This window comes from Pongo pygmaeus, chromosome X (assembly GCF_028885625.2).
Source record: "Pongo pygmaeus isolate AG05252 chromosome X, NHGRI_mPonPyg2-v2.0_pri, whole genome shotgun sequence".
Classification (NCBI taxonomy): Eukaryota; Metazoa; Chordata; class Mammalia; order Primates; family Hominidae; genus Pongo; species Pongo pygmaeus.
In genome coordinates this window covers 108,132,200-108,157,258 of record NC_072396.2, presented here as the reverse complement: position 1 = coordinate 108,157,258, position 25,059 = coordinate 108,132,200, and the positions used below count along the sequence as shown (strand labels likewise).

Sequence of the window (25,059 nt, the reverse complement as noted above, 5' to 3'; positions counted from 1 at the left end):
GGATTCTTGAAATTTTTATTTAGATATTTGTACACTGTAACTGGGTCTCATTTGCTTATTTACATGGATTCATGATGAGAGAGATGCCGAACACGTTTAGAAGGGTTATCTTGCTTCTTATATCAGCATATTCACTTTCTCTGTTGCCATATCGCACATAATGAAGTTCTGGAAGGTAAATATCAGTACGTTGATAATATCACCATAAAGATAACCTAGAAAGATAACTAATAAAAACGGCCATTTAGGAAACTAAGGAAATGAAACACGATCATGGAAACACCCACTACTTTTCCTTGGAGCATATTGCACTACAGATATATTGGAGTTGACAGTGTTTTGCACTGTGGGAAAAATGCTTGAAAAATCGCAGGATACCACATACCACATGCCCCCCAAGCCGGAAGGGTGCCACCCACCCCAACCTCCGGTGGGGGTCCCCCCCCGGAGGGCCACTGGTCTTTAGGGCCACGTGCGGTGGTTCTGAACAGAGCCTTTGGGTTTCCCGGGTGCTCAGGTGCTCCTGAGACAGCTCACTTGCTCCTGGTGTACCTGAGGGCGGCATTCGTGCCCTGAGACTCAGCGAACTTGCCCATTTTCCCCGGCAGCAGCAGGCGCACGGCCATCTGGATGTCCCGGGAGGTGATGGTCACGCGCTTGGTGTAACGGGCGAGGCGACCAGCCTCGGTGCCGATGCGGTCCAGTATGTCATGAACCATAGAATCCATGACACTCACGGCCTCCTGGGAAAGGCTGAGGCCCTGGTGAACCGGCTTCAGCACCCGGCTGAAATAGGTGGCGAAGCTGTCTCCATGACAATTGGCATGGCTCCTGCGGGGCCCACGGCGCCCTCGCTTCCTCTGCTTGCTCTGCTTCTGGGCCGTCGTGGAGTTGGCCTCTTTGGGCTCCTGGGTGATCAACTGTTCCTCAGATGGCGTCTCAGAGGAAGGTCCCACCATGGTGGAGGCAGCAGCCATTAGATGGCACAACCAGATAATGGCAGTTGGGGACCTAGGGAACGGGGGTCACTTTGGTATGGCCGCATGGCTCTACGTCACAGGCCAACTCGACATCTGATTGGATGAATTGTCACCCAGGGAGACTGTCAGCAATCTTCCCTGCATTGAAGGTGATTGGATGATCATGTTGCTTGGCATCATGTCAACCAATCACAGTGGGCATCTGTGGGCCTAAGTGGCCCCGGTTGCCTACCTCAGACAACTGTACACACATAGATACCCCACAGGGCAAAACCATATCAGCTCTCCCCAGCTGATCCATGACACACCGTGAGCACTTTGAAGGATGCACTGAAAACTCCCAAAGTTTAGCAATTTCAGCTCATGCTCCTTGAAGAGGGCTTGACCTCCTGAGCCCAAGTCCATTATTTCGGAGGAATGACGGTGGCCACGGGTGGATCATTTCTTACCCATCTCAGAATGGAGTGTTATCCTGGGCTAAGCCGCCCTGGCTTGAGCAGGAACTCCCTGACATGGCTGCCGAGGGCTCCTGAGCATAAAAAGACCTGGCCGTCTGGCTCCTGCCTTCAGTGTTGATCAACACCTTCAGTGAATATGCATAAGGAACAATGGCCAAACCACAGGCTCCAAGCAGACAACAAAAACAGAAATTGAGATGCTTGTAAAAATATTACAAATCCTTAAACACGTGCGAAATTTAAAATTGTTTTCTTAGCAGTATTTTGATCCCCAAAATACTCTAAATGTTAGTGTTGGTGAATAAGTGGTGTTGGGTGAAGAAAACATTACCCCAATTCACTAAGAAACCTCCTTATGGAGAAAAATTGAATCTATGTAATTGGAAATATTTTGAAGTTAAAAAAATACCCTTCAAGAATCTATGATAATATGTTCAGAAATATTTCTTAAATATTATGATTGCAAAACATAAATCCCAGAAACTGAGGCAAAGAAGGATTTAATGAGTAAGAAGGATTGAAGAAATAGATGTCACCAAGAAGGTACCATTGCAAATTCCAATCTTGTTTCCTGTCAGACGTTTAAGATCAGGTTATTTGTTGCTAATAAGATGGTTCCAGGTTTAAAGAGAAAAAGCTTTTTTTTTTTTTTTTTTTTTTTTTTCGGAGTTTTGCTCTGTCACCCAGACTGGAGTGCAGTCGTGCAATCTCAGCTCACTGCAACCTCTGCCTCCTGGGTTCAAGTGACGCTCCCACCTCAGCCTCCCGAGTAGCTGTGACTAGAGGTGCACGCCACCACAGCTGGCTAAGTTTTGTATTTGTTTTTTGTGTAAGGACGGGGATTCATCATGGTTCCTCAGGCTGGTCTCCAACTCCTGAACTCCAGCAATTCTCAGGCCTTGGCCTCCCAAGGTGCTGGGATTACAGGCATGAGCTATTGTGCCTGGCTGACAAAACTTATTTCAAGAAAATATAACATGATGTTGACATCCATTGAAGGAAGCATACTTAAAAAAATCTGAACAGCTCATTTATAAATGTGGTTACAAAAATCGTCCCTGAAATATTATTAGTCAAATCACATTACACACACACACACAAACAGTTTACTGCTGTAAATAACAATTTAGAAGAATCAAACGGGGCAAACATTACTAATGGAACAAGCAGATCTCATACAATCTTTTTTCAACATTACCTCTATTATACAATTCATTTAAATACATAACAAAAACCCACAGTGCAGAAATAGCTAAGTCAAAATTTCAATGAAGAGCACCCTTTTCAAGCTTCCAAGAAACTGAAGTAAGGACTCTAACTCATTCGCATTTGTCTAATTCTATTATTTCCCAGTCTACCATCTTTTTTAATGCAAAGCTTAATGTCCTGTGAGTATGCATCACTTAGGATGGAAGTATCCAATGAGAGCACCCAAATCGCAGTCTCCACTGGCTCAACTAATGAAGTGTCTTCAGGCCTGGGCCTCAGCCATTGGCTCAGAATGTGAGCAGGTGGCCAGTCCTGAACCAATAAATGCCCTCCTAGCTGTTCAGCCTTGTAAATTAAGGAGAAAATTAGTTTCAAGTTTTTGTCTACTTTTTATTTTTTTGTTTGATTTTTCGTTTTGTTGTAATTGTGGTGACTTAAGGATTTGAATCCAAACCTGTGAGTAAGCATGTCTCCTACCTCTGGCATCGTATTGTGAAGAAAAGTTCTCTGAAAAGGAATTTGGAAGAAAGAGACTATTCCTGTGAACAGTTAGCATACCAGGGAAGTGCAGACTTCAATGTAAAACAAAGGTGCAGTTCCAGAGAACTAAAAGAGGATATGGCTTTTAGGGGGGAAGTTCCCATCAAGGTTCCCAGTACAGTCCATTCATGCAAATAAAGGACTCAAAGTTAGTTGTGATTGGTTGACTCAGTGGAGCTCTGATTGGTCAACACAACCGAGCCCTGATTGGGAGGGGCAGGTGAGCTCTGGTTGGTTGGTTCAGGTGACCTCTGAAAGTTCCAAAGTTAGAGCTGTGGGTTTTTGGGGAATTCCTAGGACATGTGTGAGCTCTAGTCTGCACGTGGCAGCTTGGCTCTAGTTTAAATTTAGGCTCAGCCACTGGGATCCATCTTGAAAGATGGATCTTTTAGGTTCACATTTGTCCACAAGTTTAAGAAAATGATAGTGACCAATTAAGAAAACTAGGATGACTCTCCCTTTTTCTTTTCAATTTGATTGTTGTGGGGCTTTTTCCCATTCAGGCACATGTGTCTGACAAAATTAACCTACTATGGTAATTTGAGACAATAAAAACACTTACTTCAGTACTATGCTTTCTCCAAAATGTGATTGGTCCTGATTTTTGGCCCAATATAATACTCTTCCCTTTTCACCGTATACTGTCACTCTGGAATAAGGGGGAATGAGTGTGGACGTGAGTGGGGGCACAGAAAAAGCTTTAAAGGGTGGCTATTTACTCTTTTTTCTAATCCCAGACTTTTTCCCTAGCACAGTGACCATATGTCCTGATTTTGCCTGTTGTCCCTTTAGTAATTCTCAATAGCATCCCTTTTACTCTGAAACATGTCCAAATTTACGACTCTGTACTTCCCAGGGTAACTAGATCATGCAGGAATTTGTGACTCTAGTAGCTCTCAGATCTTTGTTGAATGAACAGATAAACAAATGAACCTATATTAGATAAGAGACTGGCCCCTGACAACCTATGAGACCATTGCTGAATTGTTTGGCTAGTGTACACCACCCTTCTGGACCTCTTGGATACAGTCCCCTTTCCTGTACTGCACTTAAAAAAACTCTTTCTCTACAATGCTGTCTGAGTACCAGTGTTAAACCTATGAGAATGTCAGATTGTGTTTCCTCCATGGGCTGCGAATCACATTGACTCCTCCCAATAACCCTTTATGGTGCAGATATTTTAGCCTTAAATTTTTGCAGACAAGACAAACAGTAACTAAGAAACATGTCCAATGATCACACAGCTGATAAACGGAAGAGCAGAAATTCAAATCCATGTCAGTCTGAGTCCAGAACCCAAGCACTTGAACATTTTCTTCTGCCATCCTCTCTCATATTGTAGTGATGGCACCTTCAACGCATGGATACCTAGGTAGACAGTCTGAGGTGAGCCTCCCCTTTACAGCAAGTCTTTTCATAGCTTGATCTTTCCCTGAAGGCAACGTGATAAATTCAGAGGTGTAAGCAAAAGCATCAAGTTAGCCTTCCTGCAAAGGTATACAAGGAACCTGATTTTCTTGTGCAGCCACGGGAGTTTCTTCAAGCAGCAGTTAGCAAATTCAACCATGCCTGAGCTCAATTGTGTGTTTCAATAGCTGTCTGAAACATATACATAGCCATTCCATGTTGCACAATTGTGTCCAATAGAGATGGACTCCAACTTAGCATGATTCGACTTAAAATTATTTGCCTTTGTGATAGGTTTAACTGGACTTAACTCCATTGTAAGTTGGGGAGCATATATTTACTCTGTTGGAAATTGGTGAGAGAAAGGGTGGGAAGCAGGGAATGGGGAAAATGTTCAGGTGAGGTTTATACAGTCATTACCTGATGATCCACATTTAGCTCTGTGATGGCCAATTTCATGTCTTGTCTTGTCTTTCCAACCAGGGGCAGATTTTTTCCCAAATAAGCAAGGATAGTGATCTAGATAACTCGACTTGGTTGGGTTACAGTACCTAGATATGTGGTCAAATTTCATTCTGAATCTTTGTGTGAATGTGCTTTTCGGTAAGATTAACATTGAAATCAATGGATCTGAGTACAACAGACTGCCCTCCAAAATGGCCTGAAAAGAACAAAAAGACTGACTTCCCCCAAGCAAGAGTAAATTCTGCAACAGACAGCCTTCACACTTGAACTGCAACATCGGCTCTCCCATGGGTCTTCAGCCTCATGGTCTTTAGACTTAAACTGTCAGGTCAGCTTGTACCTGGGACTCTAGGCTGCCAGCCCACCCTGCAGATTTAGGACTTGCCAGCCTCCATAATCACATGAATCAGTTGCTTAAAATAAATCTCTCTGGACAGATAGATGGATAAATATCCTATTGGTTTTATTTGTCTGGAAATCCCCTAATACAAGCTTTCTGCACCAAAGCATTGCTGCAGAGATCTGAGTGCTGTTCCCACATGTAAAATATCCAGTTATATATGAGACATTTTCGTGATTCCATTAATCAATACCTTTGCCTTTGATTAGTGACTACACTGTTAAGTCAGTAGTTTTTCCTGGATCTTAAGAGATGTTTCTTCATCATTTGATATGACTGGGGACAACAACATATTCAGTTCAATGGTAAAGTTGAGGACTTAATTAAAATTATTATCACTGAAAATAACAATCCCTTGAACATTGGTAGAGTCCAGGTGGCACGTGCTAACCAGAAGATTGAATGAACTTACCCTACTTCCGACCTTGCCAGTTAATTGCACTCCCTTTCATTACCACCTATATAGCTGACACTCATATGGGTTGGTGTCAATTAAACCAGGCACTGCTATAGTAATAAAAAGAGGCACCACTGACTGAATGGCGACTGTGCCAGGCATTTTTCTAAGTGCTTTACAGGGAACACTTCCATTACCTTTCACAAGATCTCCGTGAAGTAGTGTTATTATCTCCATGTTTATGGATAAAGAAACTGAACCACATAAGAGTGTCACTTGCCCAAGATCAAACAGGTAGAATATTACCAAGGGAAGAATCAAACAAATTTCTACACATTTAGGCTTCTGCTCAGGAAAAGAAAATATCATCAGGATGAACAGGCAACATATGGAATGGGAGAAAATTTTTGCAATCTGTCCATCTGACAAAGGTCTGATATCCAGAATCTAAAAGAAACTTAAAGAAATTTACAAGAAAAAATAACCCCATCAAATGTGGGCAAAGGATGTGAGCAGATACTTCTCAGAAGAAGACATTCATGCGGCCAACAAACATATGGAAAAAAGCTCATCATCACTGGTCATTAGAGAAATGCAAATCAAAACCACAATGAGATACCATCTCGTGCCACTTAGAATGGCGATCAGTAAAAAGTCAAGAAACTACATATGCTGGCGAGGCTGTGGAGAAATAGGAACGCTTTTACACTCTTGGTGGGAGTGTAAATTAGTGCAACCATTGTGGAAGACAGTGTGGGGAGTCCTCAAGGATCTAGAACCGGAAATACCATTTGGCCCAGCAATCCCATTACTGTGTATACACACAAAGGCGTATAAATTATTCTATTATAGAGACACAAGCACACGTATGTTTATTGCAGCATTATGTACAATAGCACAGACTTGGAACCAACCCAAATGCCCATCAATGATAGACTGGACAAAGAAAAGGTGGCACATATACACCATGGAATACTATGCAGCCATAAAAAAAAGAATGAGTTCGTGTCCTTAGCAGGGACATGGATGAAGCTGGAAGCCATCATTCTCCACAAACTAACACAGGAAGAGAAAACGAAACACTGTATGTTCTCACTCATCAGTGGGAGCTGAACAATGAGAACACATGGACACAGGGAGGGTAACATCGCATACTGGGGCCTGTCAGGGCTGGGGGACAAGGGGAGGGAGAGCATCAGGACAAATACCTAACGCATGCGGGGCTTAAAACCTAGATGACGGGTTGAGAGATGTAGCAAATCACCATGGCACATGTGTACCTAAGTAACAAACCTGCGCGTACAGCACATGTATCCCAGATCTTAAAGTAAAATAAAAAGAAAAGAGAAGAAACAAACATAGTAACCCCTGGAAGAAAAGATGAAAGCATTTTAAACACCAGTTTAGAGATAGTAGAATAGAGATTTAGTGAATCACAAGATAGATAAAAATAATTATACACGATATCGCATATAGAGAACGAAGGAAGAAAAGATTAAAGAGAGGCAAGGAGACTAAATGTGTGGTCAAAGAAGGTAGGATGAACATCATATGGGCATTACAGAAATGGAAATAAGAGTGAATTTTGCGAAAATAATATTCAGAGAGAAATGGCTGGTAATTTTCCAGAATAAAGGAAACACATGATTTGCCAATTCAGGAAACACACTTGTACACATCGTACTAAAGCTACAGAAAAGTGAAAACACAGAGATCACAATAGCTGAGAAAAAACGCATTGCCTTCCGGGGAATAATGAAGAGTTTGTCAGCAGACCTCTGTCTATCAATGAATGGAAGCCAAAAGCAAAGTCTGAGAGAAAATACTGTCAACCTAGAGTTGCATTCCTAGCTAAAGTATCATGAAATAATAAGGAGGCCGTGATAGACATGCAGGAGAACCACCGAGAATCCCTGTCAAGGATGGATTTGATGTTTGTGAGGCTGGGAGTGCAGGCAGGTGCCAGTCAACAGCCACTTGTCCCTGAGGACACTACCTGAGCTGCCTTGCTCTAGCTCATGCCCTTCCCGAGGTGGACCACACGCAAGGACAAATCCAGGAAGGGGTATAAAGATCTAGCTAACTATTCCCAAAGCTGAATAACTCTGATGGGCCATTTTACCTTCAGAGCTTCTGTAGGTATCACAAGAGGCTTTTGTTTGGCCTGAAGTAAGCATGAACTTCTTCCTCTGCCCACTCCTGCCTCCTTCCTGTCCCTTCCTCAGCTGCTGATCCAGGATAAGTGTCCTGCACACTAAACTCCATCACGGTGTCAGCTTCCTGCAGAACCTAACCCAGAAACAATGATCCGGGAGAGAAATTGAAAACTCTTAGTGTTGACACCAACAGAAACCTTGTTAAAGAAATTTCTGAAGAATGTCATTTAGAGAGATGTAAACTGACCAAAAGAGCACGACTGGAGGTGCCAACAGGGAATAGTAATGCAATACACTGACAAATAAGGGTGAATGAAAAACAATGACTTATGAAACGGATGCGGCGAAGACTATGAAGACATTGAACAATCAATGAAACAAGAAAGAACTACCTATTATAATTATGCATCACGTGCGCAAGGGTGGCATCCTTGCGATTTAAGGGGCACGTGACCTGTGGCATCCCACCGATTTTTCACACATTCTTTCCCCAAGAACTAAACATTGTCAACTCTGCTTCAATCTGTATCTGTGGTGCAGTTTGTTCCACGGGAAATAATTGATTTCATTTGATAATTTTGCGGGTAGTCACCTCGTTACATGGTCATATCTGTCAGTTCGATTCACAGGTCTCCCTTTATAAGGATTAGTCAGATCAACATTAATTTTGTAGCAAAGTCCCTTAATATTTTCACTCTTATTCTCCCTAGAGAATTTGGTGGAATAGTCCACGTGTCTGTTACGTTTGATTTGGCAACATATAAAATGAAATTCTTGATATAAACATCTTACCTATTTAATCCTGTTTTTCGAACACATCTCATATACAGAATTCTTTTCAATACACAAATTAGGACACAGAGTACAGGAAATAGACATAGCCAAGTAGAATTTTCAGGAAGCATCTCACTATTTCAGGTCCTTGAGCACTGAAATTACTGTTCTGATTGCTTCAGATTTATCCAATTCTATTCCTTTCTTGTCCATAAACTCCTGTTTTTTAAAAACACAAACTTTTATCAGTTGCAATTGTGCATCACTGGATGATGGGAGTGTCCAAAGAGAATGCCAAGCCCCAGTCTCCACTCATTTCACCACAGAGGAACCTGCAGCCCATGAGCCACAGCCATTGGCACAAGTGTGGAAGATGACTGGGACTGAAACACTATGTGCGTTCCTTGGTGTTGCCCTATTACATGGAAGAGGGGCAGAGAATGATTTTTGCTTGCTCTGGGAATTTTTGCTCACTTGCTTTCAAATGTGGTGATTTGGAGATATAAATCTGTAGCTGGTAGTGGGGCATGTCCCTTGCTCCTTGCAATAACTAAGAAAAAGATGAGGCACTAACAGGACTAAGATGATCCCTCCTTTCTCCTCCTGGGATGTCAATGTTAATATTAATGTGAATGTTAATACAATATAACTTACATCGTGTTGACTTCTTGGCCCAATGGGTGTGTGTTTGTTTTTCTATATCTATATTGCTGAGGTTCAAAACAGTTGTGACTTTCCAGTTACTTTTTAAAAAGATTATTTATATCTAGCACTCACTTCTGTGGAGAGAGAACATATTCTGGGATTTCAATCCTTGGAAATGTATGTGGAGTTGCTTTAAAGCCCCGTATTTTTCTACTGTATTGCTGTTATTAGTACTTTCAAAATATGTCGTAAATTCCCCTTTGGAGTAGGATGCCGACACCTGATTAGGATGTCAATTCAAGCAAATGATAAAACGAACCCTGGATAATCTACAAAAACAAAATCCTTCTGCAGCCCATGATAACTTGATAAAACCCTCGCAGGAGAGACCAACCACAGAGGATTTCACCTGTGGCAGAAACGCAAGTGCTCAAGAGAAAGAACGCAATCTTGGGCAACGCAAGATGCTACAGAGAGCTTCCCTGAATAGTGCAAGTGGAAAGAGGGGGCTGATGGCTGATCAAGGAGGTCATGGAGAAATCTGTTTTTCATTTTAGGCCCAATGCTGACTAACTGTGCTGGGCCAAAATACCTCCACAGCTCTCCTTCAAGTAGACAAACTAAGGATTTTGGGCCATTGACCCACCTTATCAGGATTAGTACTTATTTTTGAATTTTAACAAAATCTCGTAAAAGTATTTCAAAAAGAATAAAAAAGTTTGCTTCCAAAAGTGACTGAAAAAAATCTATCACAAAATTAACTGCAATAAATGTCCCTGTGTGGTGCTTTGAGACTGTCTTACACATCCCTAACAAAATTATGGAAGCTGAAGCCTCTTTTCAGAGCTGTTTGCCTTTGCGGGGATAAAAAATAACTGCGGAGTTGTTTGAAAAACACTGTATTCCTCTTCAGTCACTTTATTTCTATCAGGCTCATTGGTGCTGCATGAACTTGCCAGAAGTTTTCCATAGGACATAAAACTGTTCCACCAAAGAATGTTAATTCTTGCATACTGTTCTTAAGCACTTAGTCTCGTGAATAGTCATTTTTGTATACATTGAATGATTAGGACTTTCTTGTTGTGTGTTGCATTTGTAAATTCAGAAAGTATACAGGAGCGTTACTGAAATAATGTTAAAAATGCACCATAATCCGGCTGTGTAATGCTGACTGGGAGTGTAAGGGTGACTGACATAGACAAATTATAGGCAAGGGAGAGGAGAAATGGGTCTTGATGTTGAAGACTGGAATGTAAAATGAATACATCTAATCATTCATCTCTGTGGCTGAAAGCGGGTAAAGGGCAATAAGTGAGCATCGGTGATCTAATGGTGTGTTTTACTGAAAGAAGGAGCTAAAGGAATTGGCGTGCATCATGTAAATAACAAATGATAAGCATCATACCAAGAAAAATAGTAGTAGCAGATCAAGGATACCCTCATTAAGTTTTGTCAACATGACCCGTACCAAGGAATTCCCATTGAAATACATGACTGAGGAGTCAAACATATTATAGAAATACCGAGATCAAAATTTTTTTTAAATAAAATATGCCCCTTTCAAATGTCCCAGCTAAAGATACTATTCCAACTCATTTGGATTCATCTGGGTCAACTGTTTTCCAAGTTATAATCTTTTGTGAAAAAATAAAAATAAAACTTCATGACCTTCAACTGTGCATCACTGAGAAGATGGGAGCGTCCAATGAGAGGAGCTGAAATCCCACTCTACACTGTATCACTGGAGGGACGCAGCCACTGAGCCACAGCCATTGGTTCCCCAGGTGCTAAGGGACCCAGCCAAAAAAACTGTCTTTCTGGGTGTTCGTCCTTGAAGACGTAGGAGGAAATTTGTGTTTGCATTCTTGTCGTGAGCTTCTTTTTCTTTCTTTCTTCCTTTCTTTCTTTTTTTTTTATTGTACTTTAAGTTCTAGGGTACATGTGCACAACGTGCAGGTTTGTTACATATGTACACACGTGCCATGTTGGTGTGCTGTACTCATTAACCCGTCATTTACATTAGGTATTTCTCCTAATGCTATCCCTCCCCCATTCCCCCACCCCATGCCAGGCCCCGGTGTGTGATGTTCCCCACCCTGTGTCCAAGTGTTCTCATTGTTCAATTCCCACCTATTAGTGAGAACATGCCGTGTTCGGTTTTCTGTCCTTGCGACAGTTTGCTCAGAATGATGGTTTCCAGCTTAATCCATGTCCCTACAAAGGACATAAACTCATCCTTTTTAATGGCTGCATAGTATTCCATGGTGTATATGTGCCACGTTTTCTTAATCCAGTTTGTCATTGACGGACATTTGGGTTGGTTCCAAGTCTTTGCTATTGTGAATAGTGCCGCAATAAACATACGTGTGCATGTGTCTTTATAGTAGCATGATTTATTATCCTTTGGGTATATACCCAGTAATGGAATCGCTGGGTCAAATGGTATTTCTAGTTCTAGATCCTTGAGGAATCACCACACTATCTTCTACAATGGTTGAACTAGTTTACAGTCCCACCAACAGTGTAAAAGTGTTCGTATTTCTCCACATCCTCTCCAGCACCTGTTGTTTCCTGACTTTTTAATGATCTCCATTCTAACTGGTGTGAGATGGTATCTCATTGTGGTTTTGATTTGCATTTCTCTGATGGCCAGTGATGATGAGCATTTTTTCATGTGTCTGTTGGCTGCATAAATGTCTTCTTTTCAGAAGTGTCTGTTCACATACTTTGCCCACTTTTTGATGGGGTTGTTTGATTTCTTTCTTGTAAATGTGTTTAAGTTCTTTGTAGATTCTGGATATTAGCCCTTTGTCAGATGGGTAGATTGCAAAAATTTTCTCCCATTCTGTAGGCTGCCTGTTCGCTCTGATGGTATTTTCTTTTGCTGCGCAGAAGCTCTTTAGTTTAATTAGATCCCATTTGTCAATTTTGGCTTTTGTTGCCATTGCTTTTGGTGTTTTAGTCATGAAGTCCTTGCCCATGCCTATGTGCTCAACGGTATTGCCTAGGTTTACTTCTAGGGTTTTTATGGTTTTAGGTCTAACATTTAAGTCTTTAATCCATCTTGAATTAATTTTCGGACAAGTTTCTTTTTCTGATCGTTTGGTCACAGTCTTGGTGGTTGAAAGATATGAATTAATAGGTATGAGTGGAAATGTCTCCTGCCTACTCCATCAATAAGAGGACAAAGGGAATCAAATGGAAATCGAGAGATAAAAATGATTCTCTCTTTTCCCATCCGCAATTTTGTCCCCAAGCTACTTGAATGTTCAGGTAATAAAATGTCTTTTTCACCTCCAAGCACATGGGCCTGACAGAAAAAAAAAAAAAAACAACAATAACAACAACAAAAAAACCACCACATTTATTTGGCAGGATAAGAATCCCACCCCAGTGTAGTGGCCGGTACAATGGGGTTGGTCCTCATTCTTGACCCATCACAGCCTTTCTCCTCTTTGATTGTGGCCCTCACTCCTGGGTAAGCGGGGAACAAATGCGTGGTCGGGAGTACAAAGCTTGAAAAAGTGGCATATATTCTTTCACCTTATTATGAAGGACTGTGGTCAAACACCTGGGGTCACAGGCCAAATGGGCCGGCACCTGAACAGGGCATTAGTGGAGCACAAAAGCACCTTGACTCCTCTTCACTCGCGTCATCAATCCAGTCCCTGCCATGCAGCATCTATCTGATGTGTGTGACAGGCCGGTCCTGCACCTCATGGGCTTGCTGCTGCTTCCATGATTCTTCTGAAATCCTGAAATATGTCCATCATTTAACTAACTCTGCTCCCAAGATCTACACAGAGGCACTTGTGAACAACATGTGCTTGGGGGATTGATGTTAGGCAAGGACTATCTGGTGGACCAGATGCTTGTTGAGGTACTTTGTCATGCACCAGAGGGAATTTTGTGTTAAGGAGGAATAAGGTACATAATTACTGTGCTTGCTATAATCCTCGGACTGGCAGAGTGAATTCTATCACTTCCAGGAACTCGGTATCCTTTCACAAATACATCAAGGGCCTTCCTTACCCAGAGTTCCACAGCTACTGTGTTAGATCTGACACCAGCACCCAGGTTGATCTCCCAAACGTCACTCCGGTGCCTGGTCCACCCGACATGGTATTATCCTTTGAGTTTGTCAGCCTGTCAGAAGTTGGTCGAAGTAATGCTTCTTTAGGTTAATGTACCTCACAGAAAATACCTCAAACTGTAAGGAAATGCATCATTGATTTGCTTCACCTTACTCAGTCTCCATTTGAGCGTGAATTCAGATGAAATTGCATAAACAAGTGTTTCGCCTAACCAAACTTCAACAGAGTGGGATGTCTGACAGAAAGGGTTGCCTCTTGCTATTACACTCAATGAATTGTTTTAATTTGCAAATGTCTCGTTTTCTTTTTATACACTGTCATTACTCTTGAGTCAATATGCAGGAATAGGATTGCCAGGTCACACGGTAAGTGCCCATTTAATTTCCAAGGAGCTGATATATAGTTTCTGAAGGGCTGTACCATTCTCCATGAGCACTATCAATGCATGAGAATTCCAGTTGTTCCACATTTCTGCAAACACTTGATATGCTCAGTCTTTTTATATTTCTATTAATGTTATTTTTAATGCACAAATCTTAACTGTATGCATTTATGGGGTAAAATGTGATATTTTGAAATATGTATTCAATGTGGTAAGACTACACCAAGCTGATGTCCATCCCCTCATTTACCTATCACTTTTATGCTGAGAGATATGAAATTTACTTTCTTGGTTGTCCTGATTTACACAATCCATTACTACTGACTGTAGCCATCCTGCTGTGCAATAGATCTCAAAAGGTACTCATCCTGTGTATCTAGAACGTGGCCACCTTTGACCGGCAACTCCCCATTTTCTTCCTCCCACCCCTCCCCACCCACGTCCCAGACCCTGGGGAGCTGTCATTCTACTCTCTACTTCTATGAGTTCAGCTTTTTAAGATTCTACCTATAAGTAAGACATTTGGTATTTTTCTTTCTGTGCCTGGCTTATTTCATAACTTAGCATAACGTCCCCCGGCTTTATCTGCAGTGTGCCAAATGACGTATGTTGCTTTTGTCAAGGTTGAGGAGTATTCTGTTGTATCTACATACCATGTTTCCATTACCCATGTACCCAATGATGAACTCTTAGTTAGATTCCACATCTTCACTGTGGTGTATAATGCTGCCGTGAACATGGGAGTGCGGAAGTCTCTTCATGGTACTGATTTCACTCCCTTTGACTATAGACCCAGAGCGGGTATGTGGGATTTCCGGACCATATGGCATTTGTATAATTCCGTTTTTTGAGGAATTTCCACACTGTTTTCCGTAATGGCTCTGTTACTTCACATTTCCACCAAGCGTGTACAAGAGTGCCCTTTTCTCTGCATTCTCGACAACACTGTTACGACTTTCATCTTTTCTGGTAAAAGCTATTCAAACAGGTGTGTGAGGTGACATCTCACTGTGGATTAAATTTACATTGCCAGGCCAGGCACAGCAGCTCACACCTGTAATCCCAGCACTTTGGGGGGCCGATTCGGGTGGATCATGAGGTCAGAAGTTCAAGAGCAGCCTGGCCAAGATGGTGAAACCCTGTCTCAACTGAGAATACAAAAATTGGACAGACATGGTGGCGGGCACCTGTAATCCCAGCTACTTAGGAGGCCGAGGCAGGAGAATTGCTTGAAGCCAGGCGGCAGAGGTTGCAGTGAGCTGAGATCGTGCCACTGCACTCTAGCCTGGGAAACAGAGAGAGACTCGGCCTCACAAAAAAAAAAAAAAAAAAATTACATTGCCCTCGTGACTAATGATGCTGAGCATTTTTAATGTACCACTGGCCGTTTGTGCTGCTTCTTTTCAGAAATGTCTATTGAGGTCCTTTGCCGATTTTAAAATTGAATTATTTGTTTTCTTGCTATTGCATTGTTCATATTCCTTCTATATTTTGGATATTAACCTCTTATTAGTTGTACATTTGGCAGTATTTTCTCGAGTTCTGTGGGCTTGTTACCGAAAAAAAGGGTCCCCCGAGAGGTGGTATCTTTCTTTCCCTGGTCGGTGTTGTGAAGCCAATATGAGAAATTGCAAGTGAGTGTCAGGCAGTGCAGGCTTTATTCCCTGGCCATGGACTTTACAAGCAGGAGATTGGCTCAGAAATCAACTTCTCACCTTGGGAGAGGCGGAACGTCACAGATATAGGGGATCTTTAACGAAGGGATTGGGCATTGAAAGCAAGGGGAGGAATACTCATGTCTTTTGTCTGAATAAGTGCAGAAATTCTCGAAAACAGAATGCCACCTACTTTATTGCCCATTCGTGGTTTCTTTCAGTCGTTGTCACGGTGATTGTCCACAGTCATGGCGCTGGTGGGTGTGTCAGTTCGTATAGGAATTAGATTATAACGAAGTTCCAGGTTTCTCTAAGATCAATTGAGCTGCCGCATTGCATCCCATCAGTCTCAGCCAGCTTGGTCACGATGGGGAAATTCTGATGTCAGGCATCCTGTTTCCTAAAGACAAGCAGAGTTAAGGCAGGGTAGAAATTTATCTAGGTCGTGTAGGCATTACATTGGGTAACAGGTTGTCTCCTCACTCTATTATTTATTCTTTTTCTGTAAAAACGTCTTTAATTTGACACCATCACATTTGTCTACTTTTTGCTTCTGTTGCTGGGCTTTCAGGGTCATATCCAAAAAGTCATTGCCCAGGCCTATGTCATGGAGCTTTGCCAAAGTATGAAAGTTGAACGGCTATAACACAAAATTAAAGAAATTTTAAATAGCAGATTAGGCACAGTTGGACCGAGAATTGGAGAATGAGAAGATAGATGTAAAGTAATTGTGAAAATTTCATAGGGACATAACATGTGAGAAAGGAGTGAGGAGAACTGATAAACCTTAAGGGTTTGACTAAAAAGCACAAAGTATACCTTATAAGTAATACCGGGCAAGTTGGGAAGAATTCTAATCAAAGGGAAAATAGCTGGTAATTTTACAGAATTGAAGGAAGACATGACATCCTACCTTCAGGGAGCACACCTGTACCCACCCTTCTAAAGCTTAAGAAAAGTAAAAACAGAAATCACAATAGCTGAGAAAAGAAAAAAAGACAACTACAAGGCCTATAAAGGAATAACAAACAGTTTGACAGCCAACCTCCTTATATCAATAAATAAAAGCCAAAATCAGAGGAGATGTGTGTTAACACAGAATGTCATTGCCAGCTAAAGTATTATTTGAGAATGAGGCTGTGGTAGGCGTGGACGAGCCAGCGTCCCCTTTAAGGACGGATTTGCTGTTTCGGGTGTTGGGAATGCAAGCAGGTGCCAGTCCTGAGCCATTAGTCCTTTCCAGTATTACCATAGCTACTCTTAGCTGCCTTGCCCATACACACTGCCTGATCCAGGAGAAGTCGAACGGTCTGGTATTTTGGCACAATGGCGAATACCCTGATGGGCCCCTTTATCTTCAGATCTCACCCTGGGATCAGAATAGGATTCCACTGGCCTTGCACTCGAGATGAACTTCTCCCTATGCCCACTCCTGCCTGCCTCCAGACCCTTCCTCAGCTATTGACCCTGAATAAGTTTCCCACACACTAAACTTTATTTCAGAGTCCATTTCTTCCAGGACCAAAGTCAGAAATGATGATATTTGAGAGAAATGGAAAACTCTTAGTGCCGATACCAACAAAAACTTTGTTAAAGAAATTTCTGAAGAATGTCATTTAAAGAGATGTAAAGTGATCACAAGAAGATGACTGGAGGTGCCAAGAAGGAAGGGTAATAGAATAAATTAACAAGAGGAGTAAAATGATGATTGTATAAAACTGACGCAGGAGAAATACGACAACAGAAAAAGAAAACCCTTCAGGCTGATATCCTTGATGAACATCGATGCAAACATCCTCAACAAACTACTTGCAAACCGAATCCAGCAGCACACCAAAAAGCATATCCGCCACGATCACGTGGGCTTCACCCCCAGGACCCCCGTGATGCAAGGTCGGTTCAACATATGCAAAGCAACAGTTGTGATTCACCACATAAACAGCACGAAAGAGAAAAACCACATGTTTATCTCAATAGCTTCAGAAAAGGCTTTTGATAAAATTCAACACCCCGTCATGTTAAAAACTCTCAGTAAACTATGTACTGAAGGAACGCACCTCAAAATAATAAGAGGCATCTATGACAGACCCACAGCCAACATCAGACTGAATGGGCAAGAGCTGGAAGCACTCCCCTTGGAAACTGGCCCAAGACAAGGATGCCCTCTCACCACTGCGATTCAACATAGTCTTGGAAGTTCCAGCCTGGGCAACCAGGCAAGAGAAAGGAATAAAGAGCATTCAAATAGGAAGAGAGGAAGTCAAAATCATGTCCCTGTTTTCAGACGACATGATCCTATATCTAGAAAGCCCCATCGTCTCAGCCCCAAAGCTTCTCCAGCTAATAAACAACTTCAGCAAATCCTCAGGATACAAAATCATCGTGCAAAAATCACAAGCACTCTTGTACATCCACAACAATGAACCCGAGAGCCAAATCACGAATGAACTCCCATTCACACTTGCCACAAAAAGAATAAAATGCCTAGGAAGACAGCTAGCCAAGAAAGTGAAAGATCTCTACAAGGAGAACTACAAACCACTACTCAAAGAAATCAGAGGTGACACAAACAAATGGAAAAAACGTTCCATACTTATGCATAGCAAGAATCAGTATCATTAAAATGACCATACTTCCCAAAGCACTTTACAGATTCAATGTTATTCCCAGTAAACTACCGTTGACATTCTCCCCAGAACTGGAAATAATATCCTAAAATTCACATGAAACCAACAAAAGAGCCCGAATAGACCAAGGCAATCTTAAGCATAAGGAAGAAAGCTGGAGGCATCATGCTACCCGACTTCAAACTATACTCCAGGGCTACAGTACAGGTACAAGAACAGACACACAGACCAATGGAACAGAATAGAGAATGCAGAAATTATTATTATTGTTGTTGTTATTATTATTATTTTAAGACAAACCCAGAAATTAAGACTGCACGCCTACAACTATATGATCTTTGACAAACCTGAAAAAAAGCAAGCAATGTGGAGAGGATTCCCTATGGAATAAATAGTGCTGGAGGTGCTGGCTAGCCATATGCTGAAGATTGAACCTGGACCCCCTTCCTTACACCATATACAAAAATTAACATGAGATGAATTAAAAACCTGAAAGTAAAATCCAAAACTATAAAATCCCTAGAAGACAACTTAGGCTACACCATTCGGGACATGAACACCAGTACCAGGCAAAGATTTCATGACTAAGATGCCGAAAGAAATTCCAACAAAAGCAAAAATTGACAAATGGTATCTAACTAAATTAAAGAGCTTCTGCACAGCAAAAGAAACTCTCAACACAGTCAACACACAACCTACCGAATGGGAGAACATTTTTGCAAACGATGCATCTGACAAAGGTCTAATATCCAGCATCTGTAAGGAACTTAACCACATTTACAAGAAATAAACCAACAACCCCATTAAAAAATGGGCAAAGGACATGAACAGACACTTCTCAAAGGAAGACCTACATAGGGCCAACAAGCAAATAACAAAAAGTCAACATCACTGATATTAGAGAAATGCAAATCAAAACCACAATGAGATACCGTCTCACATCAGTCAGAGTGGCTACTATGATGAAGTCCAAAAATAACACATGCTGGCAAGTTTGTGGAGAGAAAGGGATGCTTACACGCTGTCTTCGGGGGAGTGTAAATTAGTTCAACCATTGTGGAAGACAGTGTGGCAATACCCGAAAGACCTGAAGTCTGAAATACCATTCGACCCAGCAATGCCATTACTGGGCATATACGCAAAGAAATAGAAATCGTTCTATTATACAGACGTGTGCATGCGTATGTTCATTGCAGCACTGTTCACGATAGCAAGGACATGAAATCAACCCAAATGCCCATCAGTGATAGGCTGGATAAGGAAACTGTGGTACATATACACCGTGGAATACTATGCCTCTATAAAATAGAACGACATCATGTCCTTTGCAGGGACTTGGATGGAGCTGGAGGCCATTATCCTTAGCAAACTACTGTAAGAACAGTGATATGGTTTGGCTCTGTGTCCCCCACCCAAATCTCACCTTGAATTGTAATTCCCATACTCTCCCTGTGTCAAGGGTGGGACCACATGGAGGTGACTGAATCGTGGGGGTGCTGTCCGCCATGCTGTTCTCATGATAGTGAGTGAGTTCTCACAGGATCTGCTGGTTTTAGAAGGGGCTTACCCCTTCGCTCTGCACTTCTTCTCCTTCCTGCCACCACGTGAAGAAGGACGTGCTTGCATTTCCTTCCACCATAATTGTAAGTTTTGCGAGGCCTCGCCAGCCCTGTGGAACTGTGAGTCAATTAAATCTCCCTCCTTTATAAATAACCCAGTCTCGGCTATTCCTTCATAGCAGCGTGAGAACAGACTAATACAAGCAGCAAACCAAATAGTGCATGTTCTCACTTATAAGTGGGAGCTAAATGATGAGAACACATGGACAGATAGAGAGGAACAACACACACTGGGGCCTATCGGAGGGTGGAGAGTGGGAGGAGGGAGAGGATCAGGAAAAATACCTAATGGTTACTAGGCTTAACGCCTGGGTGATGAAATAATCGGCACAGCAAAGCCCCATGACACACGTTTACCTCTCTAAAATACCTGTACATTCTGTACATGTACCCCCGAACTCAAAATAAAATGGAAAACACCCTGATGCAATAAAGATTATGACTGTATTAAAAATTAAGGAAACAGGCAGGGCGCAGTGGCTGATGCCTGTAATCCCAGCACTTAGGGAGGCTGAGGTGGATGGATCACTTTAGGCCAGGAGTTCAGGGCCAGTGTGGCCAACATGATAAAACCCCGTCTCCACTGAAAGTACAAAAATTAGCCGGGTGTGGTGGCGCATCCCTGTAGTCTTAGCTACTGGGGAGCCCGAGGCAGGAGAACCCCTTGAACCCGGCAGGTGGAGGTGGCAGTGAGCTGAGATCGCACCAATGCACTCCAGCCTGGGCGACAGATTGTTGTCTCAAAAATAAAAAAAAAAAAAAGAATTAGAGAAACAAAATAAGGATTATATATTACAATTTTGCATCACGTAGATGATGGGAACATCCTATGAGAGCAGCTCATGCCATAGCCACCACTGGCTCAGGCAATAAAGGCTTTCCAGCCCTTGAGGCACCACAAGCCATGGCTGAAAGTGTGGGGAGGTGACCCGGAAATGAACCAGTGAGAGCCTCCCTGGGAGGTTTAACCTTGCAGATTGTGAAGAAAAACGATGTGGCTCTTTCCCTGGTTTTTGTTTGCTTTTTTTTTTTTTTTTTTTTTTTTAAGAAAAACATCATGCTGACTTACTGATATGAATACAGAGACTGTCGTGGACAGGTCTCTTGTGCCTTGTACCAAACTACGAGAAGGATTGGCTTGCTAAACGTTTAAGTAGATTTATAAAATCATCATTTGTAAAGGGGACTGTTCAGAAACGGTGTACTAGAGTTCCGTCACGGAGCTTACCACATACGATCTTATCTAACAACAAAAATGAGCCTTTTTGTCCTTCTTAATCATGAACCGATTTATTAGGAGCAGAATAAGTTGTTTGCTAAAGACATGACAGGAAATACACTTGAAAGCCTGACCTTTGAAATGACAGTTCATCGATGACCTTTATTTCTTCAGCATTTCTTAAGAATCTTTCTTGTTCAATTCCTGCAACTTAATGTTACTTAAATGCATTTAAGGAATGCCTTTGCGTATATTATCAGAGACTCTTGAAAGCTCTCTTTCTAACTTGAACATAATTTCCGTTTTTGGAATCACTTTCTCTCCCTCAGGGGCTTCCTAGGAGATTTAAGTTGACATTTTTTAACCCAATATCTCTTAAACTTATTAGCCATTTCCAGCTTTTGAGTTGTGATTTGTGGTGGTTGTTTTGTTTTCCTTTTTTTTAATCATTTTTTTAAACCTGGTCAATGTTGAGTGTTGTCATATGTTTTTAATAAAAGCGCCTTTCTGTTTCTATTGTCTGCTTGGAGGCTGGGGTATGGCCATTTCTCGTTCTCCTGATTCACGGAAGATGTTGATCAGAACTGAAGCCCGGAGCCAGACCACTAGGTCCTTTGATGCCCAGGCGCCCTCGGCGGCCATGTCAGGGAGTTCCTGCTCAAGCCAGGGTGGCTTAGCCCAGGATAACAGTAGCTTCTGAGATGGGTGAGAATTGTTCCACACGTGGCCACAGTCATTCTCCTGGCATAATGGACTAGGGCTCAGGAGGTCTGTCTCTCTTCAGGGATCATGAGCTGAAATTGCTAAACTTTGGGGGTTTTCAGTGACACCCTTCAAAGTGCTCACAGTGTGGCATGGATCAGCTGAGAAGGGCGGATGCGCTTTTGCCCCGTGAGGCATCTATCTGTGTAACTTTCTCCGAGCTAGGCCACAAGGGGCGCTTAGGCCCACAGACGCCCACTGTGATTGGTTGACGAGATGCCACGCAACGGGACCATCCAGTCACCTTCAACGCAGGTAGGTTTGCTGAGAGGCTCCCTGCGTGACACTTCATCCAATCAGACGTGAAGCTGGCCCGAGACGTGGAGCCATGCTGCGTACCCAAGTGCCCCGGCTTCCCGGGTCCACAACCGCCATTGTCTGGTCGTGCCATCTAATGGCCGCTGCCTCCGCCATGGCTGGACCTTCCTCTGAGACGACCTCTGAGGAACAGCTGATCACCCAGGAGCCCAAAGAGGCCAACTCCACGACGGCCCAGAAGCAGAGCAAGCAGAGGAAGCGAGGGCGCCGTGGGCCCCGCAGGTGCCACTCCAACTGCTGCGGGGACAGCTTCGCCACCTATTTCCGCCGGGTGCTGAAGCAGGTTCATCAGGGCCTCAGCCTTTCCCGGGAAGCCGTGAGTGTCATGGATTCTTTGGTTCATGACATATTGGACCGCATCGCCACCGAGGCTGGTCGCCTGGCCCGCTCCACCAAGCGCCAGACCATCACCGCCTGGGAGACCCGGATGGCTGCGCGCCTGCTGCTGCCGGGGCAGATGGGCAAGCTCGCCGAGTCCGAAGGCACAAAGGCTGTCCTCAGGTACACCAGGAGCAAGTGCGCTCCCTCGGGAGCACCCGAGCACCACGGGAACCCAAAGGGTCTTTTCAGAGCCACTGAATGTGGCCTGAAAGACCAGTGGCTCGCCAAGGGGGGGACACCACCGGAGGCTGGGGTGGGTGGTGCCCTTCCGACTTGGGGGGCATGTGGCGTGTGGCATCCTGCGATGTTTCAAGCATTTTCCCCGCAGTACTAAACATTGTCAGCTCCAATATAGCTGTAGTGCAGTTTGCTCCAAGGAAAAGTAGTGGGTGTTTCCGTGATCGTGTTTCATTTCCTCAGTTTCCTAAATGGTCATTTTTGTTAGTTATGTTTCTAGGTTATCTATATGGTGATATTATTACTGCACTGATCTTTACCTTTTTCTCTCTCATTCTCCTGTGACTGGATGGTGGAATTTTCCAGAACTTCACTGTATGCCATACAGCAACAGAGAAAGTGAATACGCTGATACAAGAAGCAAGGTAACCCTCCTAAACGTTTTCAACACCTCTCCCATCACGAATCCATGTAAATAAGCAAATGAGACCCAGTTACAGAGTACATACAGCTAAATAAAATTTCCAAGAATCCATTCATTTTCCAGCTTCCTTGACTCTGAGATCACTATTGCAGTTCATTCTTTTTTTGCCATGACGATAATCTTTTCGTTTCTTTTTAAACAGAAACCTTCGTTACTTCCAGGTTTGTGTCAGTAGGCTTAGGAAGTGCCCACGGAAATGGCTCATGCCCTAGTGTTCAGTGGTGTAGCCAATGAGTGACTTGCAGTCTATGAGCAACAGTCATTGTCCCAATGTAGGGGCAGTGAACCAGGCTGAGCCCACAACAGCCTTGCACTGATATACAGTCTGGTGTTTGGGGGGACAGGGTTGTGATTCTTTACCTGATGTTTTTGTTTTCAGTGTTTGTAATCATGGTCATTTAAGGATATGAATCCAGTGCTAGGGGTGGTATATGTTCCTTGCCCCTAGCATCAAGTTATGCAGAGGATGGTCAGCCTTTAGGAGAAGTCAGATAGTGCTTATTTCCTCAAGAGATTTGCATATTAATATTCATGTTAATGTTAATATAGGTTAGCTTTCATTGTGCTTTCTTCTGGGTCCCAAGTCCTTGTATTTTTAGCACTTTTTCCTATGAGTGTATTGTTGAATTTCAGAGCAGCTGCTGACTTTCCCATTGCTTTTCTTTCCAGAGGATCTCCAGCCGCCCGAGTATGTGGACCAGAGAACATACTCTGGGATTGCCACCCACAGGAATTTATTGTATTGTGCCTTGAAGCTCAATATGTGGCCATTTTTCTCAAATGTTTCCCGTGAATTTTGAAACATCTCATAAACAACCCTTCTCCTTCATATGTGGAAACCAGTAAAGGGTGGCACTCTCAGTCAAACCATGAAACGAAAGCTGGGTAAATGACAAAAATCAAAATTTTCTTGAGCCCATCAGAAGTGGGAAAGAACCACCCCAGATGGCCCAACACATAGCCAGATAGATTATTCCACCTTTGTCAGAGGACCGTTTGGTCAAGAGGGAAATGGGGGCATGGCAGGATAGTAGCCAGAGCTTCCCTGAGTAGTGTATTTGGGCAGCGTGGGCAGGTCACCTCCAGAGCTCCACTTGGGCTCCATAGAGAAAGGATGTAGAGCCAAGAAGTCCCCTCATTGGGATTTGCTACTTTCTGTTTTTGCAGAATATTAGAAAAATGTCATGAAAATAGTTGAAGAGAAATGCTCACTGCACGAGGAGACCAAGAAACGCCCCCCACGAAATCAGCCACAACTAAATCGCTCTGGACGGTGCCGCCAGGTGACCCTACATGTCCGGAGCAACACTTTGAAAACCAAAGACGCTTGGCAGAACCCTGTTCCTTTCCAGAGACGGAGCTGTGTACCTGGTCTAAAACACCACATCTCACTCAGTGACTTATTTCTCATTATGCTAATTGTTTTTGCTTTAAAGCGCCAATCTTTCTGTCAAATGGGACATACAAATAAATTTCTAAAATTATCCTTGCATGTCTACTGGGTAATTTGACATGTCTTTTTCAGAAACCGTATCCATTGGGATATTTTACCCTGGAGTGTGTGTTTTCCATTTGTAAATTCAGAAATGAATGAGGAGCATTAGTAAAACAGGGTTAACAATGAACTCTGATTGGGCTGTGGGGAGTGAGGAGTGAGAGTTCAAGGGGACTGATGCCGGTGAGTTATAGGAAGAAAGAGAAAAAGGCTGCTTTGATGTGAAGATGGGCAGAGGAAGCTCACACATCTGCTCTAGCATTTCAGGGGGGGTGATTGAGGAGAAGGGGAACCTAGTGAGCAATCGTGATGTCAAGCTGTGGCTTACTGAAAACACAAAGTAAGGGAAATAGCTTTATGGCTTAAACAACAAATAAGAAGTATCAGTGTATGGAAAGTAGGATGAATAGGACAA

The 25,059-nt window shown here is 42.8% G+C and overlaps 1 protein-coding gene and 1 pseudogene across 2 annotated transcripts; one reads left to right on the top strand and one right to left on the bottom strand.

Moving 5' to 3' along the window:
- LOC129024821 (histone H2B type W-T-like) lies at positions 1-22,081 on the bottom strand (annotated as a pseudogene).
- LOC129024822 (histone H2B type W-T) lies at positions 22,018-24,635 on the top strand. Of its 2 annotated transcripts, XR_008497125.1 has the most exons (4): positions 22,018-22,608; positions 23,032-23,090; positions 23,819-24,034; positions 24,317-24,635. XR_008497125.1 is itself a non-coding variant. In XM_054472055.1 (3 exons), the coding sequence occupies exons 1-2, from the start codon at positions 22,118-22,120 to the stop codon at positions 23,066-23,068; spliced, it is 528 nt and encodes a 175-aa protein (XP_054328030.1). In that variant the 5' UTR covers positions 22,090-22,117; the 3' UTR covers positions 23,069-23,090; positions 24,317-24,635. The 2 variants fall into 2 exon arrangements, 1 of the variants encoding a protein (XP_054328030.1); XM_054472055.1 differs by lacking the exon at positions 23,819-24,034 and having other exon boundaries at positions 22,090-22,608.
- The last annotated feature ends 424 nt before the right edge of the window (positions 24,636-25,059 follow it).